The sequence below is a fragment of the Phycodurus eques genome, chromosome 13, assembly GCF_024500275.1.
Source record: "Phycodurus eques isolate BA_2022a chromosome 13, UOR_Pequ_1.1, whole genome shotgun sequence".
Lineage (NCBI taxonomy): Eukaryota > Metazoa > Chordata > Actinopteri > Syngnathiformes > Syngnathidae > Phycodurus > Phycodurus eques.
This window is the reverse complement of record NC_084537.1, coordinates 22,028,201-22,047,067: the sequence shown is the minus strand read 5'-3', so window position 1 is coordinate 22,047,067 and position 18,867 is coordinate 22,028,201. Positions and strand designations below refer to the sequence as shown.

General features: G+C 41.5%; 2 protein-coding genes across 4 annotated transcripts in view; one reads left to right on the top strand and one right to left on the bottom strand.

Moving 5' to 3' along the window:
• Positions 1–693: 693 nt before the first annotated feature.
• cebpd (CCAAT enhancer binding protein delta) lies at positions 694–2,017 on the top strand. Its single transcript, XM_061693437.1, has one exon. It carries the CDS (start codon positions 812–814, stop codon positions 1,658–1,660), a length of 849 nt encoding a protein of 282 aa, XP_061549421.1. The 5' UTR covers positions 694–811; the 3' UTR covers positions 1,661–2,017.
• Positions 1,133–18,867, bottom strand: part of spidr (scaffold protein involved in DNA repair) — a 46,372-nt gene continuing 28,637 nt past the window's right edge. For 2 of the 3 annotated variants that reach the window (XM_061693433.1, XM_061693435.1), the window contains 10 exons: positions 16,060–16,218; positions 12,785–12,875; positions 12,036–12,164; positions 11,887–11,946; positions 10,539–10,737; positions 8,754–8,897; positions 7,261–7,354; positions 7,080–7,194; positions 4,099–4,158; positions 1,133–2,434 (listed from right to left, as the gene is read on the bottom strand). In XM_061693433.1, coding sequence (XP_061549417.1) covers positions 2,315–2,434; positions 4,099–4,158; positions 7,080–7,194; positions 7,261–7,354; positions 8,754–8,897; positions 10,539–10,737; positions 11,887–11,946; positions 12,036–12,164; positions 12,785–12,875; positions 16,060–16,218 — 1,171 coding nt within the window. In that variant the 3' untranslated portion in view covers positions 1,133–2,314. The remainder of the gene's footprint in view (positions 2,435–4,098; positions 4,159–7,079; positions 7,195–7,260; positions 7,355–8,753; positions 8,898–10,538; positions 10,738–11,886; positions 11,947–12,035; positions 12,165–12,784; positions 12,876–16,059; positions 16,219–18,867) is intronic. The other variant, XM_061693434.1, reaches the window with a different exon arrangement.

Sequence of the window (18,867 nt, the reverse complement as noted above, 5' to 3'; positions counted from 1 at the left end):
TGTGTTGTGCTGTGTTGGTCATCTGGAGTACACCACACACGATAAACAGTCAACAATTTGTACATCTCTGTAGTGCCATTATAACTGCATTGCTTTAGCGGTGTAACTCTGCATCATATGCACAATTCATTTTCTTCACTATTACTGCACTATTGCACATTTTATATTTGTAATGACTGTATTGGTGTATTCCTTGAACGTTTTTAATATAACTTGCCCCCCCCCCCCCAAAAAAAAGATAGCTCATATGAGGAGTATCTCACATTTGAAAAAAATTGGTATGCGTGTACCCTCCTTTGGATAGCGGGGTCGTCTCTAGTGATTTTAAACTAGTAATAGTTGTTTTAAACTATGAATCCATGTCTGTCAAGGGTGTCCTGCGGTGGACTAATGCTCAACCACCAGCAGCAACACGGCCCTCGCAGTTCGATGGATATCAGTTGTCCGAGGGCCAGTACTCATCTTGATCCGAAACTTCGCAGCAGTATGTAAACAACTCAGAGAGCCATTCATGTTGTCGTAGTAAAAAAAAAAAAAAAAAAAAAAAAAAAAACGAAAAGAACAGACACGCCCCCTGTTCCTTCGAATGGGAAGTTACCGGAGACCACGTGACCCCGCTCCCAACTTGACTGGCCCATCGGGGGGAGGGTGTGCGTGACGTCAACCGAGAACGATACAAAACAGTGCGCCAAAGTTAGCGACGAGTCAGAAGCGTCCACTTGACAAGGCGTCGAAAATAACCGTCCTGACAGTCAGCGATCGGGGAATCCGGAGCAGAAAAGCAACTCGCGTGGACGAGCCAGCAGAGTTCATGTGTGACATATACAGCCTGGACCCCCACGGCGTGTCTCCACCATGCAACATGAGTTGGGCAATGGAGCCCGCTAACTTCTACGAGAGCGCCAAGCTCGGCGCTCCGCTGCCCGGGCCGTGCAAGCCGGCCGTCCGGGCCGAGGAGGGGGCCACCATGGCCGAGCTCACCGCTCCGGCCATGTACGACGACGAGAGCGCCATCGACTTCAGCCAGTACATCGAGTCCATGACGTCCGTGCCCAACCTGGAGCTTTGCAACGACGAGCTCTTCCTCGACCTCTTCAACACGGTCAAGCAGGAGAAGGCGGAGCTGTATGCCGCGCAGGCGTCGGCGCCGCCGGTCTGCGCGGCCCCCTACGCCGGGGAGCGGAGATCGGACTCGGCGGTGCCGGACAAGGGTCCGTTCGGGGCGCCCATCAAGCAGGAGTCCGACTGGAGCGACAGCGACATGTCGTCGTCGCTGCCGTGTCAGATCGAAACCTGCGCGCAGACCTCCGTCAGCCTCCCCACGGGGCAGCCCACGCCGCCCACCACGCCGGAGCCCGTCTCGGCCAAGGGTTCGCCGCGCAAGTCCGGCCGCGAGAAGTCGAAGAAGGCGGTGGACAGGTTCAGCGTGGAGTACCGACAGCGGCGGGAGAGGAATAACATCGCCGTGCGGAAAAGCAGGGACAAGGCCAAGATGCGCAACTTTGAGATGCAGCAGAAGCTGATCGAGCTGAGCTCCGAGAACGACAGACTGCACAAAACCATCGAGCAGCTCACCCGGGAGCTCGGCGGCCTCCGAGAGTTCTTCAAGCAGATGCCCGGAGCCTCCTTTGCGGGGAGCGCCCTCGCGGAGGGTCGGTGACCAAGTGACTCCTCCACCCCTTCCTTTTAGAACAAACGTTTTTTTTTTTTTTGGAAGACATACCTCAGAGACATTTTGTTCTTTACCATCTGTACCAGATGTATTTTAAGCTTACCATAATGGCACTGGAAAAATATATGATGATGACGTTGCCATATTTTTTTGTGGGATTTATTGTTGTCTCTTTGTATTAAATTATTTTACCACTGCATTTACATGATGTTATGCATACCTGCCATGGTAAATGTTTTATAATTCCAGACTTTGTATAAGAGCCAGAGCATGATCTTTTTACTATAGTTTGTATGAATCATTTTGTTTATGGATGCTATAATAATAAAACAAGCTGTAAAGGTGCACACTGGTCTGTGTTCTAGTGAAATATCAGTAGTAACACAACTTTATTTTTCAAATATTATTATATTTTTTTTTAAATAAACGCGGGCCAAGTGAAACGCAATGAAAAAGTGCTCAATCGAGCACGTGGGCGGGTTTGACAGGACGTCCGCCATTGGTCCACACTGGGCCTGTCAACCGCCACACAAACACCACCTCGTCTTCCTGCTGCAGCGTGCTCGCCTCATGCAGTCACCGAGAGGCCTCCAAAAGGGGCCAAACTAAAACCCCCCCACCCCAAAAACAAAAAAAAAAACCTCAGAGGTTGATTTCTTCCAAGCTGATCCACAGCAAAGGTCTCCTGGTGACCACGCGGACGTAAAGCGTGAGGGGCCCCACTTCTTTCCCCAGCACGCTGGACACCTCGTACTCCGGACACTGAAAACACAAACACACACTAAAATTGCTTGGTATTATACACTAGGAATTTTAATTATCTCAGTCCACTGACATCATTCACATGAGGAAACTAAAGACCTCCCCCCTAGACATAGATGCCTCGCCCTGACAGTGTTCATCTGACAGATGTCCTCAAACAGTGGACAATCCTACAATTAGCGCCATGCCGCAACTAGTTGCTGGGTGCGTCACCCGCTTTAAACAAACACCTCTCTTTTCTCACGAGTAAAATAAATAAATAAATCGATAAAAATAAGTGGTAGCAACAGATGCGTTTGTACAAATTAAGACCCAGCCCCGCGCAGACATATAGCGAACCCCCACATGGTCCCTGTTGGGTATTCCTGATTTCACCGATTGGCAGATTTTTGGGGGTAACCTCTCCTCAGCTATTTGTGGAAAAACTCGCCAATTCGTGATTCACTGTAATGTACCAAAAACCTAGCTGTACGCTCAACCAAACCTCCGCGGAGGAAGGCCAAAGGCCATCATTTATTCATCCAATCACAAATCTAACAGTAGCCGTGTTAGATTTGTGATTGGCAACCCGCGGGAGAGGGATACCGGTACATAACGGCGGCGCCGTGTCTGTTTGGGATTGCGACAGTTTTGCCAAACAAGGACTAAACACGGCATCAAAACCAGTGGAATACGTACCAACACTCAGCGGTACATCACTAAACCTATCTATGACCACAAGTTCCGGTTGTCACTGTGTCACTCCAGGTTCAAGGGAAGGCAAGGCAGCTTTATTTATATCGCGCATTTCACGCACAAGGTACTGTAACTCAATGTGCTTTATATCATTACAAAGTACATTTAAAAGCCGTTACAAACAAAGAACTAGCACAGAAATAAAAGAATGTCTTCCTAACATATTTTGAAAGAACATACAGTGCAAGTCAAAGATTGAAAAAAATGATTTTAAAATGCTTCAGTCAATAAACACTCAAGCGCTAAATGCTACATCTGTCCAACCGCCGCCCCAAGACCTTCGGCACCATCAATGTACGCTAACTCCTGTGCTTTGCTGTGCGGTCAAATGTTCATTGCTTTAAACCAGAATGCTAAGCTACCGTAATTAATCATCATCATCATCGTCATCATCCGAATTGTTGACGTGTACATGCAGGTATTGTATATTGTGTATCTGTGTGCTCTTTACTGTATTTCGAAGGGTACAGTAATGTTTGTAACACTATCTATCTATCTATCTATCTATCTATCTATCTATCTATCTATCATGCAGTGCACAATTAGTCGCTGAATGTGTAATCCATTTAAGGAAAATAAAGACCATATATCGTGAAAACATGTATCCTGTGCCTGCAAGTAGACACGATGTTGTTGGTCAAAGTTAATATAAAACAAAAATACTTACTGTGTCACACTACATTAACTATTCCCAAAAGATTCTACCAATTGCATAACTATCACAAAGGCAGTGAACACTTGCATATATCACCAATAGACTATAACAACCCGGGGATTAGATCAGTTTTATCGCCAGATGTGACTTTACACAAGATCAATGTGGTACAATCAGAGCGCCCGCCTCAGCCCAGTGTTATGTAACAAAGTGTGTACAGTAAAAAAAAAAAAAAAAAAAAAAAAAACAAAGAGAAGAAGAAAAAAAAACCTACCGCCGTTGTACGCTCCAGCACGTCCATGTCAAGAAGGGACATGATTGTATTTTGCTGCAGCTGTGAAGTGGTAAGGGGGGGGGGGGGGGGGGGGGGATAAAGGTGTGTTGACAATGTTGCTAATAATCCTTTTAGAGCTCCAAATTAAAACTAATGACTCACCTCTAATGTGCACCAGATGCTGAGTGACACATTGACCCCAAGTTTAAATAACATATACATATGCCTATCAGCAGAGAGAGCGCTGATGGTTTTATCTGTTTGCAAGACTGATTACAAAGTTACCAAGATACTGTACATACATGATACACACTTAAAACATGTTTGGATGTTTTTCTACAGAATCCCAAATATTGTCAACTACTAAAGTTCAATGGATTTTACTGCTTTTGTGACCTCACAAATACAGTAGATGCACAAGCTATCACTGAGAGACCTTTCATTTCTTCAGATACAGAGATTACCAGGCTTTTATTACAGAGGATGCCTTTATTCATACATATGTATTTACAGAAATTAATATAATGAATATAATATGAATTATATAATTGATTTAAGCTTGATATAACATACATATATATATATATATATATATATATATATATATATATATATATATATATATATGTATATATACATATATATATATATATACACATATATATATATACATATATATATACATATATACACGTACACACACACACACACACACACATACACAGTGGGTACAGAAAGTTTTCAGACCCCCTTAAATGTTTCACTCTTTGTTATATTGCAGCCATTTGTTAAAATCATTTAAGTTACATTTTTCCACATTAATGTACACACAGCACCCCATATTGACAGGAAAAAAAAATGAATTGTTTAAATTTTTGCTAATTTATTAAAAAACAAAAACTGAAATATCACACAGCCATAAGTATTCAGACCCTTTGCTGAGTATTTAGTAGAAGCACCCTTTTGAGCTAATATAGCCATGAGTCTTTTTGGGAATGATGCAGTTTTTCACACCTGGATTTGGGGATCCTCTGCCATTCCACCTTGCAGATCCTGTCCAGTTCTGTCAGGTTGGATGGTGAAAGTTGGTGGGCAGCCATTTTTAGGTCTTTCCAGAGATGAAGTCAAGGCTCTGGCTGGGCCATTCAAAAACATTTTTAGCTGTGTGCTTAGGGTCATTGTCTTTTTTTAAGGTGAACCTTCGCCCATGTCTGAGGTTCTGAGCCATCTGGAGAAGGTTTTCATCCAGAATATCCCTGTACTTGACCGCATTCATCTTTTCTTCGATTGCAACCACTCACAGCATGATGCTGCCACCACCATGCTTCACTGTTGGGAATGTATTGGACAGGTGATGAGCAGTGCCTGGTTTTCTCCACACATGCCACTTAGAAGTAAGGCCAACAATTTCTATCTTGGTCTCATCAGACCAGAGAATTTTATTTCTCACCATCTTGGAATCCTTCAGGTGTTTTTTAGCAAACGCCATGCGGGCTTTCATGTGTCTTGCACTAAGGAGGAGCTTCCGTCGGGCCACTCTGGCATAAAGCCCTGACTGGTGGAGGGCTGCAGTGATGGTTGACTTTCTAGAACTTTCTCCCATCTCCTGACAGCATCTTTGGAGCTCAGCCACAGTGATCTTTGGGTTCTTCTTTACCTTTCTCATCAAGGCTCTTCTCCCCCGATTGCTCAGTTTGGCCGGACGGCCAGCTCTAGGAAGGATTCTGATCGTCCCAAACGTCTTCCATTTCAGGATTATGGAGGCCACTGTGCTCTTAGGATCCTTAAGTGCAGCAGAAATCATTTTGTAACCTTGGCCAGATCTGTGCCTTGCCACAATTATGTCTCTGAGCTCTTCAGGCAGTTCCTTTGACCTCATGATTCTCATTTGCTCTGACATGCACTGTGAGCTGTAAGGTCTTATATAGACAGGGGTGTGGCTTTCCTAATCAAGTCCAATCAGTATAATCAAACACAGCTGGACTCCAATGAAGGTGTCGAACTATTTTGAGGATGATCAGAAGAAATGGACAGCACCAGAGTTAAATATGAGTGTCACAGCAAAGGGTCTGAATACTTATGGCTGTGTGATATTTCAGTTTTTCTTTTCTAATAAATCTGCAAAAATTTCAACAATTCCGTTTTCTTTTCTGTCTATATGGGGTGCTGTGTGTACATTAATGAGGGGAAAAATTAACTTAAATGATTTAAAAAAATGGCTGCAATATAACAAATAGTGACAAATTTAAGGGGGTCTGAAAACTTTCCGTACTCACTGTGTGCATATATATATATATATATATATATATATATATATATATACACACATACACATACATACACTTTTTTCAGGGTAGCTTCAGTTTAAAGGAAAGCACATTTAAGAGTTTTTATTGTAAATTCTATTTTATTTTTGTAATGGTAATGGTGCGTGTGTCATTGTTAATCCTTTTTAACAGATGATTAACTTTCATGTTTAAGTATACTTTGGGTCTTTTTTTTGAAAATATCTTGATACATAGAGTAACATAAAATGACGAACGAATGAATGAATAATCTTTTAAAACACCGCAACTGTCAATTTTGTCGATTGTGCTTGCAGTGAGATACTGTCACCAAGTTGTGTTTTACAGGTATTCCTCAAATCAGTCAGGGTTTCATGTCTGTCCGTCAAAAAAGCAAGACCAAAAGCAAAATACACTTGGTGATTAACACCTGGTGTTAATCTTGATATTCTCATTCACAGAATGCAGTGTAAATCTCCACATTTTAATTCACCGGAGACCGTTTTCCCGCTTTGGTTTGAAACAGAATTCTAATGGGCTCAACATTTAACGCTTTAGGGATCTGAATTTTCTCACAATTTGCTGACGTCACGTGGAGATGGTGTGAAGTTTGTCTGACTTTTGAGACATGTTTTTTTTTTTAAATTATATAACTTCCGGGGATTTGCGGAACTGCAGTAAACAAATCACACTCACCTTAACCTTTACCGTGCAATTTTGTAAAGAAGCAGAGCTCAGGAAGACTTCCATTTGCACTTTGGTGATTGGCTTGTCCACCGTTGACTTGCATGAGACACAGTTGAAACTCAAACTGTGACGAAAACAAATGAGTCAACAACAATAGCCACGAGGCTACTCTCTCATCTTGGAAACTTACCGTGACGGCGGTATTAGTTCTAATTTGGGGCTTCCACAGCGGCTGCACACGGGCCAAGAGTAAGACGTGCTCTCATCCACACCAACAATCACACCTGCAAGCGTAAAACGCGAAGCGGCTTGCATAAACATTTTGTTAAGATTGAACAGTCGTCGTTCGTTGATGTGTCAGTATCTGAATTCATTGTTTGTTATTTTTCTGACAAATTAATCACCAAATTTTACAAAAGCGTGTAAAATTGATTTTATTAGCTAACCTTACCCAGTAGCTCCTGTCGGTACCAATTTGACCGATGGACACAAAATTGGGTGGCTATGTCTGTCATAACAGGATGCAGACAATAATTGAATAGGAAGTAAACCCTTTTCATTTAGCACAGCCATTTTGGACCAATTCTAGGGCTTGTACTTTTTGATGAACTCCTACTAACGAATTTGTCCCAATGAGCCCCAATTTGAACCAGGTATCCAAGACAAATGGGCAACGCAAAATTGCAAAAAGTTTTTATGCCCTTGCCACTTAATGTGGGCGGTGCATGGCGTCAAAATCTGATGATCGAGTGTTTGTTTGTGTTTGTTTTGCTGATCCACACAAAACATGGGGGGACTATTAAACTTGGATGCACACAAAAAAAAGTCACAAGGACCCATGCCTAAAATTAAGTAGGAAGTCTGCCATTTTGGTTTGAAGCAGCCCTTTTTGGGCAAATTCTAGGGCTCGTACTCCTACTCTGGATATGCACAAATGAGCTTTAAATAGAAGCAGGAATCCTTGACAAATGGGCAATTGTCATTTTGAGGATTTGCCATGAAAATGGGTGCAAGGGCCTGGTCATTACTGCTTACGGCTTTATTTTTTAAAAAGAATTTGAGATAGACATGAGATATAAAGCAGAAACACCTCGGACTCCTCACACACACACACACACACACAAAAACAAAAAAAACCAAGTACGCCGCCTTAAATAAGAAACTGATAAGTTCTAGCACATTCTGGGCCCGGGCTTTTTCTCCCCTCATAATTTCCACCAGATACTATTCACACTTGAGCGCAAAAGATAATGTTGTATTTATTTTCTCGGCCACCTGAGCAAACATGTGCGGACAGAAGAAGCGAGAGGGGTCGCGGGTGTGCACTTTGCCCCTCCACTGTGACACGCACAAATCGACAGATGCAGATTATAATCTCATTTAAAATGTTTTTTTTTCTTTTATAAACTACATTTGCACAGTTGGAAGGAATCAAAGAAAGCAAACACTTTTTACTGATGGCTTGGCAGTCACGCTACCGAGGCAAATTAGACGTGTTAGTGTTGGTTTCTAGCAAACATTTAAAAGTTGTTGAGGAAAATGGATGCAACTGAAAGTGTGTATTGGCCCTTAAAGGGAGGACAGAGGACTGTTTTTATTGAATCAAACTCAAAGACCTTGACTGACCAGCATTCTTTATCTCTGAGAGAGTTACCTTAATGGTGCAGAGTGGGTGGGACTGACCTGTGAGAGTGCACAGCGAGTTGGGTGTGACCTCTTCATCGAGTGGATCCAGTCTTGCAGGTCGGGCCGGGGGCTCGTGCGCCAAGCGAGAGACTGCGGAGTCCGCAACTTCAATGATGGAATGTTCCATGCACAACAGGACACCTAGGATGCATTCAAATAATAATACAACACGTTACAATGGAAATGTCCTCCAAATGTGGACGCTAAAAAAAACTTTGTTTCTGTATACACTCGCAGGCCACTTCATCAGACCTTTACAATCCAATGAGATGTAATACAGGAGCTGTATAAAAACAAAATCTTAAGAGGCAAATCATTTAACATAATATTGATTGTGATAGACTGGGTTTGAATCTCAGCCTTCCAATGTGGATTTTTCATGTTTTTCGTACTCCTGCTTCTTTGCACATTCCAAAATCATGCAAGTTGGGTTCATTAGACTCTAAATTGTCCATAGGTTTGACTGCGAATGGTTGTTTGTCTTTATGTGCCCTGGACTGGCCCTGATTTGTGACCACCAGTCCAAGGTGTAATCAACCACACTGTTTTTCGTCAAATAGTTATTTCCATTTTATTTTAAATGCCAGTTTCACTTGACAAACGTTGTTAAAAAAATTATATTATTTGATTGAAGCATCATTTGTGTTGGTAAAAAAAATGACAGATGAACACCTCCTGCCAAACACAGCCTCCCCGGTCACCGTATGAGGAAAGAAATGCTGTATTAGAAATAGAGGTAAGTTGTTGCTGTTGTTTAACACCAGTGCAAACTACAAATAACAATTAAAAAACATTGTTAAATGATTACCGCTCCAGTGTAAAGCTTGAGCAGGTGTAGATCATGTTGTGGCCAATGAGTGTTAGGAGAATCTCTCATGCAACACAGTGCAAGAGCAGTCACATAGTTTAATTTTTAGCAATACATTCTCTTTTTCCATCTTGTAGTAAAAGTGTAGCATGTAAGTGGAAACATAAACACATAAAGCGGATTGGTCACCTCGCCATGATTGCAGTCGTCATGATGATTTTTTTAAAAATGCCATCTGTTATGTAAAAAAAAAAAATAATAAAATAGCCCTGCATACACAATCCTCAGCACCAAATAGTGCATGAAAACATTCAAATATCCGTATTTCTGCAAATAGTGGGCGGGGATGAGCACTTAACTGCAGATGGGTGGAGGCCGTTATTTGTACAAATGCATTTGTAAAATATATTCAATAATATTAAAGAAAAGTGGATATTAAATCAATGAAAAAGGATTATGGAGGAAAAATAATTGAAGGATACTGGGTGGAACAAAGTTACATAGCTCACCGAACCATGGACACAGACAACACTGTGGAGCGACTACATGCCCAAAGAAGGACAAACTTTAATACAATGCAAGAACTTGTGGTAAGACTCAACACTTTAATTCATCGACAAGACTGTTTACATGGCTCCATTGGTAGTGCTGTTTTTGGTGAGCAACAGAGTTCAAATGGGCTTTTTTTCCTTTTTGGGAAACCTACGATTATTTTAGGGGAGCTGAAGATCAGTTTTAGGGGGGCTAAGACAACACTTCGCCTTTTTTTAGGGGGGGGTTAGAAGTTTTTCTGGGGGGCTTCAGTCCCCCTAAAATAGGCCTTGCGACGCCACTGGAATAAGGCCAGTGTAAATTCAGTCTTAGAGAAACAGCCACTATTTGAGGGAATATGGTAGGTCTAATAATAACAACAACCTGGTAATGTACAAACTACTAGTAGCTAGCAGTGAAAAGAACACTTGATGAAGCACTACCGTTTTTCTTGATGGCATCTGTGAATGACAAGTGGCACACAGCGGGGTCATTCAGTACTTTTAGGACGCAGGAAGTGAGCGCACAGGAGTTATTCACATGCATTGCCACCGTTCGCCTGCAGGGCCTGTCAGGCGAGCCGTCCTGCAGGCTCTGGTCTGTCAGCACCAGCCAAACCTCACCTTGACCTATATCGCTCCTCTGAGGACAGAAAAAAGATGCAAATATTCACACTGTAACCTAGAAAGCAAAGCGCTAAAAGGGAAATATTAGGTAATCTTAGCTCTTCCATTTATTCTGTAATTGCTTCAAATCTATGGGATGATTCACTTATCCAGTTAAACACACAGCGGAACTTTGCCGCTGCAGCCACATTCACGTCTAATCAGTACAAAGTCCACCTGCAGCTGCTATCTCATCTTGGTCAAAGTTTAAAGGTTTGGCCAGTCAATAGCAGAGAACGGCCGAGCCTCGAGTACTTTATCACATGCTGTTATACGAACGCTTTTCTCAACGTCCCAGGCCAATCTTATCAGTTTGGAGGTGAACTATGGTCAGAAACGGTTGTGTGAGCCACTTCTGGCAACCTACTTATTTTAAATCATCTTAAATTGCCTTGCTGCAAGCGGCAATGAACGGGTCCTCGCACCCCCTTTTTCATGGAGAATCCTCATAATGATCATCAACTCACAATTTAATCTGTCTAGGAAACTTGTTGAATGGGGCTCATTTGAGCAAATTCCCAAGTAGAAGCTTTGGAAATTGCCCAACATGGCTCCTTCAAAGGGGTCACTGATGGTGTAGTGGTCCACTCGCCTGACTTTGGTGCGGGCAGCGTGGGTTCAGTTCCCACTCAGTGACGGTGTGAATGTGAGTGCGAATGGTTGTCCGTGTCTGTATGTGCCCTGCGACTGACTGGCGACCAGTTCTGGGTGTAGTCCGCCTTTTGCCTGAAGGCAGCTGGGATAGGCTCCAGCGCCCCGTGACCCTAACCAGGTAAGCGGTGTTGAAAATGGATGGATGGATGGATGGCTGCTTTAAACCAAAATGGCTGACTTCCTGTTCAATTTTGGACAAGGAACCTAGACAATTCTTTGTGCGTCCTGTTATGACAGACATATCCATCTAATTGTGTGTTAGTGAGCTGTTGTATTTTTATCTTTCCATGGGGAAACCACTGAGTGAGTTTTGGGGGCTCATGTTGGGGATCCCTAAAATACACATATTTTCATCAGGAGATGCACTAGCAAATCTTGTTGAGTTTTTAGGCATGTTGTGGTGCACCCTAAAATACAAGTGATTCGTCAGAACAATAATAACATTCTAAGAGAAAAACAAAAAAAAGCATACCTGTATTCTCTTGCAAATAACAGTGGCACTAAAACTACAGCAATCTGTTTTGTGGTCACTCTGCAAGTGAAGAAAAAAATAAGTCTGCGTCTTTTAACAATTGAGCGACTGCATTTTTCACATTTCCGTGAGCATAAAAAGCAGCTCACCTGCAGTACGTCTCGCAACGTTTGCTCTGTGGACGGAAGGTACAGCGGGGAAACGCTCGGACCTTCTTGCACGGGTTCAACGGAGTTCTCCTGACCTGACAGCAGGTAGCAGAAGCTCGGAGGACGGCTCTAGGATGAAAACAAGACGATGATGATGAGCTTCTTTGAAAACAGGCACAGGAAAACAGTTCAAAATGTTGCAAATTCAGCCTAATTTCGGATTTTCTCAGGGCTCTGCTGGTTGCCCGGCAACCATACAGCAATGACTAACTTCAAAGTACTCACAGCATTCAAACGAGTCACGTTTAAATAATATGTTTTCAACTGAAATTATCTGACCATAGTCAAGAAATGTTTTCAGCAACATTTTATCATTCTATCATCTGTCACACAAGCATAAAAATAAGCGGCATAGTTTAAAAAATACCATATAAACATATGGCACACAGTAGCGCAACATCAATGATAGCATCAACAGCTAGCAGGCTACACCAAGGTATTCCCATTCAATGCTTCAAAATACATTGGAGCATCCCAATGGTGACGTAACTAATGTACTTAATGGAAACAGAGTAGACCACTGACTTAAAGCTCTATGTTTGCAGTTAGCAACCCCATACATGCTTCCTCGATTTGCTGCCTTGATGTCTTCTTTTCACCAATCCAGCATGGTCTATGCACACAGTTTGCTGTTGCATTGGTTTTTGCAGGTGTACCTAATAACGTGTCCAGCGAGGGTTGGAACTTACACTGGGCATGCTTGGTGCGTTCCCATGGCACTCGAGGGAGGGCTTCAGTGGGGGCCACAGACTGTCTATCAAGCTGAAAAGACTGGAGCGCCTGAGAGTAAGACAGGATGTAAAGTAAGGAGAGAAAATAGGGTGGGGTAGAGGGTGGCGGGGGGAGGGGAGGGGGGGTGGATGGGATTTGTTGCTGAATAAAGGACTTCAGTGGAACTTTGGCAAGCAGTTTCACTTCCACTGAAGTCCAAGGAAGGCAGTGCATTCTCAACTGCTGATATATGCGTTCTGCTGACTATACTTGCTGCTGGTCATCTTCAAATATAATTTATTAATGTATCGTCAATCCACTGCAGATCGTTAGTGTTGCTGGTGTTTATTTAATTCTCAACTGCTCATATATGTTTTCTGCTGATCGTTTTCAATGCTGGTCACATTCACATATGAATACCTAGTATGTATAACTTATGTACTTATGCTGCCACAAATACTGCTGCTTTCATTCTGCTCACCCTCATAGCCTGATGTACAAAGACAATTTTTGATTTGATAATGTTATTATTATTATTATTATTGTTATTAAGGACCACAAGAGTAGCCCACTGGCCTGATTTAAAAATAGCTCACTAGTGATGGGACATTGTGATTTCCTAGGAATGTTGTAGAAGTAATCATTTGAAAATGTAAATGGAGAAACTTATAAAAATAAAGTGTTGCATATTGATATTGCTCCATACCTTGTTAAATCATTGCCAAGAATTATTGTGAGAAATTATTAACACATTCAGTGTATGCACATTGATTCATATAAATATTAATAATAACACGTAATTAAAGGTAATTTTAGTAAAACTGTTATTTCAGAAGTGTGTATCAAACAGGTAGGCCTTTGCATTATTTAGTACCAAAGTAGCGCTCAGTCTCAAAAAGGTTAGTGACATCTGTTGTTTTCGATTCTTGGGGGAAAAAAAAAACATTTTAACATTTAACATGTACACACATTGAGCATCATCACAACCAATCACTTGTTCCTGTTACAATGATAGATGTCTGTCAGATGTCTGTAACTAGAAACCCAACTTGGAATGTATTGTTTTTAAATGTTGTTGTTGTATAAGTTGTCAAAAACACCAGGAGAAACACGTCTGGTCATAACCAAATTTAAATGCATTGTAATGGGTTTAATATTACTGAAATTTGATTAGCAATGCCTTAAAGGACTCTGTTACAGCAAAAAAATGTGAGTTGTAGGTCTAAAACAGTTAACGAAATTACACGATATATTTGTATCAGTTGATTAGTCTTAATCTCCCAAATGACTGACAACTCATGCTTGGGCATGCTCCATGCTATCAAACCACAATTTGAAAGAAGTGTCGGAAGGGAGAGAAAAAAAAAAAAAAAAAAAAAGAAAAAGAAAAAAAAAACACAGTCATGAGTTGACAGTAGCCGGTGAAGGGTGCTCATTCATCTGTGTGCTGTGCCGTCTTATCAGCGACTTAGTCAGCCTTGTAATCACAGGCTTCTTTGTACGGAACTGGTTCTGCAGCCCATTCGAGTCCAGTGAGACTGCTTGAGGATGAGTAACAACGCATGCAGCCACACTTGTCAGGTTCATCTTGAGGTAATTTTGAGTTTTGCTTGTTCACGAGTATTCTTTTCCACATTCATTTCAACGCACTGACAACCCAGCTCGCTATGAACTGGCTCGACTTTTTTTTTTTTTTAATTTTTTTTAAACGTGACACACGTCTTACAACACTTGACAGATATTCCAAGGGGAGAAAAAATACTGCTCCGTCCACGATGGCAACATGAGTAAGCCGCATTGCTAGCATCTGTGCCAAAGAGGCCTCGTGGATGACATTTACGAGGTCTCGTGCTTGACATTTGAACAAAATACATAAGTTTTCTCAAAAAATAAGAATATGGTAGAAAAGTTAATTTATTTCAGTATTTCAAGTCAAACAATGAAACTCGACCTCAAACAAATTTATTAAACACAGGAAAATAATTTTCAGGAGGCTAACCTCTACCAAATTTCTATATTAAAAATCATTTAAATTGTTCTTTTATGTATTCAAATTTCCCCTCACGTGACATTAAAAACTAAAGGTGAAAGAGTCTTTCAGTCTTGTTGGCCCCAAATTTTGGAATCCACTTCGATCTTTAAAAGCAATTAAAACACTTATGTTTCGGCACAGATTCCAGGAACACTATTTATCTTGATTTAGAATTGTAACATTTCTGTATTTTACATTTGTGTGACTGCATTGTAACTATGTGAGGCACTTTGGGAGTCCTCCCTGTTAAATGTCCCATAGCAATAACACTGATGTAGTACTTAATTCCACAACTAAATAAGACAAACTAGCATCCACACTCACATTCAGACCTACGGAAAATGTAGAGTCTGCAACGACTAGAACACCTAACAACTAGCCTAACAACTCCATACAGGAACGCTGGAACCAAAATCCAAACAGTGAGGCAGACATGCTAACCAATAGTAAACTATGCTGCCTGACTTTGGAACAGATTAATGGAACTTCTCATGGGAAAATGTTTTTTTTTTTATTTCTAAAGGGTGTTGGACCTTGCAGGTTTCACTCTATTTTTATTTATACTTGATGATCAAGTTATATTCAAGGAAGCTGCGAGAGCGAGTTACTTGGAATTCATAACTCCAACGAATTGAATCAAAACAGTTCCTCGAAGATCATTGAAAGCTTCATTTAACCAAGGCACCGCCAAGTTTTTCCACTGTACCTGACAACATGGCTCATGTGTTAGCACTGAAGATGGGCTCATCAATCATCGGCCACCTCGAGGAACATTATTGGCCGAGGACGTAAACACATCCCACCGGCCCGCCGTCAAATGCTCTCGTTTCAGTTCTTCTAACTGCTGCTAATCTGGGACTCTGACCATGGTGGCTCACAAGGGACTCGTGAGTGTGCAGCCTCAGTATCATCTTACATGTAAACACAGAAGCAAAGCCGGCAGGGCAACGTAACAACTTTCATGAGAGCTGCAGACTGTCAGCGAGGGGGATGTTCAGCATCTCACATAGGATGTTAAAGTCATTGATGTGACAAATTGAGATTCAAGAAGCCCTCCTCCTCAGTGCTCTACGAGCCTCGGCTATCTGAGTCATTTCATCTTTTCTCAGAGAGATAGCCCATTGAGATCAGATAAGACGCCAAAAAGCTCAATTAAAACCCTAAGTAAGGGGCTGTTATGTTGATGTTCACCTGCAATCAACAAAGCCAGGTGGGTCTCACCTTTCTCGGGTGACACGCTGCACCACTTTAAGGCCTCGGAGCACGCAGGTCAGCCCGCGCCACGCCCGGCAGTACTGGCGAAAGTCATCCCGGCAGGCCAGCAGGTGCAGCTGCACCACGCTGAACATCCCAAAGCTGTCCTGGACCAGCACACAAAGCCTGGGAACAAAAAGCATCACACACACCTTAATTCCGCCCGCTTTTTTTGGGTTGTTTTTTTGTTTTGTTACGAGAATAAAGCTACAGTCATTGCGGGAATTAAGTCATAATATTTTGGGGAAAAAAAGCTCTGAGATGTGAATAAAGTCGAAAGAAAAAAATATTACACACATTAAATACAGTATAGTAATGTTGTGGTTAATTCACATAATAGTCTAGCTTTTATACTATTTTCTAACTTTATGACTTTTCTAAAAAAAAAAAAAAAAAAAACAATCACAATACTACAAAATATGCAAACGCCTTATTTAGACACATACATTACCAGCATTAAGCTGCAATTTACAAGAAAAAAAGTACAGGAATAAAGATGTAATTTATGTGATTAGTCATCATATTACACAAATGAATTATTTCTTTTCAAAAAGTAATATGATAAAGTAATAAGAAAAAACTAAAATGTGAATTAAGTGGGAATATTACACTTTCTTCATGTAATATGACAACAACCTTTCACATTAAGTTGTATTTCTTCCTGAAAATATTATATTCCGAGAATTAAGTTACAATTTTAGTGACAGAATGTGTAAAGTATTTTCATGCTGCAACTTTAATATAATAAAATTCTGACCACTATCGTAAAATTACAAATGAATTGCTTATTAATCACTTACTCCTAATGCTATGACTCAATTTAGGAGCTTGTGTGATAAAAATTTGAAAAATGCAGTTTTCTGCCCTCTAGGCCTTTTATCAATATTGCATTAAAAGACAGTACTCTTATTATATTGCAATTCCTTGCATGGTGCTAAACCAGGTTTCGTTCCTAGAATGACAGACCACAAAAAATCCAAGTAAATCAGTATAAATGCAGCGGAAAAGGTGTCACGGTGACACTGCGTTTATGCTGGTGCCTGGTTTGACAGGCTGCCGCTGACAGAAAGGAACTTTGGCCTAAAAACACACAAGCCTAAGTGCTGTGTATTCATGAGCTGCAACCACAACAGGCCCTTGATATCTATCTCTGGCAGTCAAGTCCAGACACAGGCCTGCCGCACCAGCTCGCAGGAGTAAACAGTGGAGGTTAAATCCCCCGCTGAGATGAGCGAGGGAATGGGAGGAGGCGGGAGAAGAACACTGGAAAAAAGGGAGGCAGGACCGTCAGAGAGCTGGTCATGTATGTGCATGCTTGCGAAAAAAATTCCAGGCACTGAGAAAGTTTAGAGATGGTTTTCAACCACCTGATTGGTACTATAAATGTACATGTTGGTAAACATGAGGTTGGCCCTGTGTTTGTTGATCTAGAAATAGATGTCAAAATAACATTCTCTACATCACTTGTCATGCTGGACGCCAGCATTCTAACCAAGGTTATTCCCAATTGTTTGCATTAATGCTTAATGCCAATTCATCTTAGAAAAAAAACAACATATGGATTGACTTGTGGCTCCGTGCAGAGTGAACAGACCCCACCCAGTCTGGGATTCATTTTCGAAAATGTGTCACTAAGAGAACATGGTACACACCACACACACACACACACACACACACACACACACACACCACAAGAGTCACACATCAGGATCATTTCTGGCCATTCCAAAACATTAAAAATACTTTTACCAGTCAGAAACTGATACGTTAAAAGTACATTTTTTTTTTTTTGTAGTGGTCAAGCAAAACAGAACATTTTGTTCATCATAAAACAATTGCTAAACTAATGTTTATTGCGGACATATTACAGAAAATTGACTAAGCGCTTGGCTACCAAAAATCTCTGGAGTGGCTGGCCACCCATGAAGTGTGAAATTAAAACGAGTAAATCTATTGCGATCCTTCCAATTTCTGAAAATGATTAAGCCATTTTGCAAGTCAGCCACACTGTTATTTAATAATGAGGTTAAATTACATAACTGCTCACACAATGAGCTTCTCCGCCCATGATATGATCAGCCAGGCTGAGCTTCTTTCAAGCAACACCAGTCAGACCGCCAGACTACACTGAATGAAACACTATTTTTCACAGGCAAAAACACCTACATCCACCATGGTTGTGACGCCCCAGCTATCATGTCAAAGCCAAAAGGTAAGCAGAGCTGCATTGACTTTCGTTGGCTGTACAGAATAGTATCAGCTAACGGTGTTACCTTACGATAAGTGTCACATATTTGATTGCTTGAGAAAGTTGTCAACATGGTCACGTAAGGGGTATCAGTGTTTGGTGATGTGTACATGCAGCGTAGACCGTACACTGTAGAGTATGAAGTGCTGCCTCCATCAGTGAAAATGTTTTTACTCCACATACTCTGGTCTCTGCTTCCCCAAGTAGACGTCACTCTACTCTCAAGGCTCCGCCCCTGGTCATGATGGTAATGAAAGCCAAAGTCACCATTGGCCCAGCAGTCTAAGGGGTGGGGTACATGGTCGCTCACGTCCACGAAACAGGCCCAGTGCTTAAACACAGGCTAATTTCAGAGAGACAAGTACCACCGTGTGTAACATGTGCTATCATTCTTGATCCTTGGGGTATTTTTACATGTTTTTAAGACACTTGGGAAGGAAGTTGAGCTACAGCCACGCAGACAAACTAATACAACTACCCCTGAAAATAGTACTTCAGAACATTTAAAGAGAGATCAATATTTAAGA

Coding starts and splice junctions, on each gene's coding strand:
- cebpd (XM_061693437.1), top strand. CDS start 812: ATGTGTGACATATACAGCCTGGACCCCCACGGCGTGTCTCCACCATGC.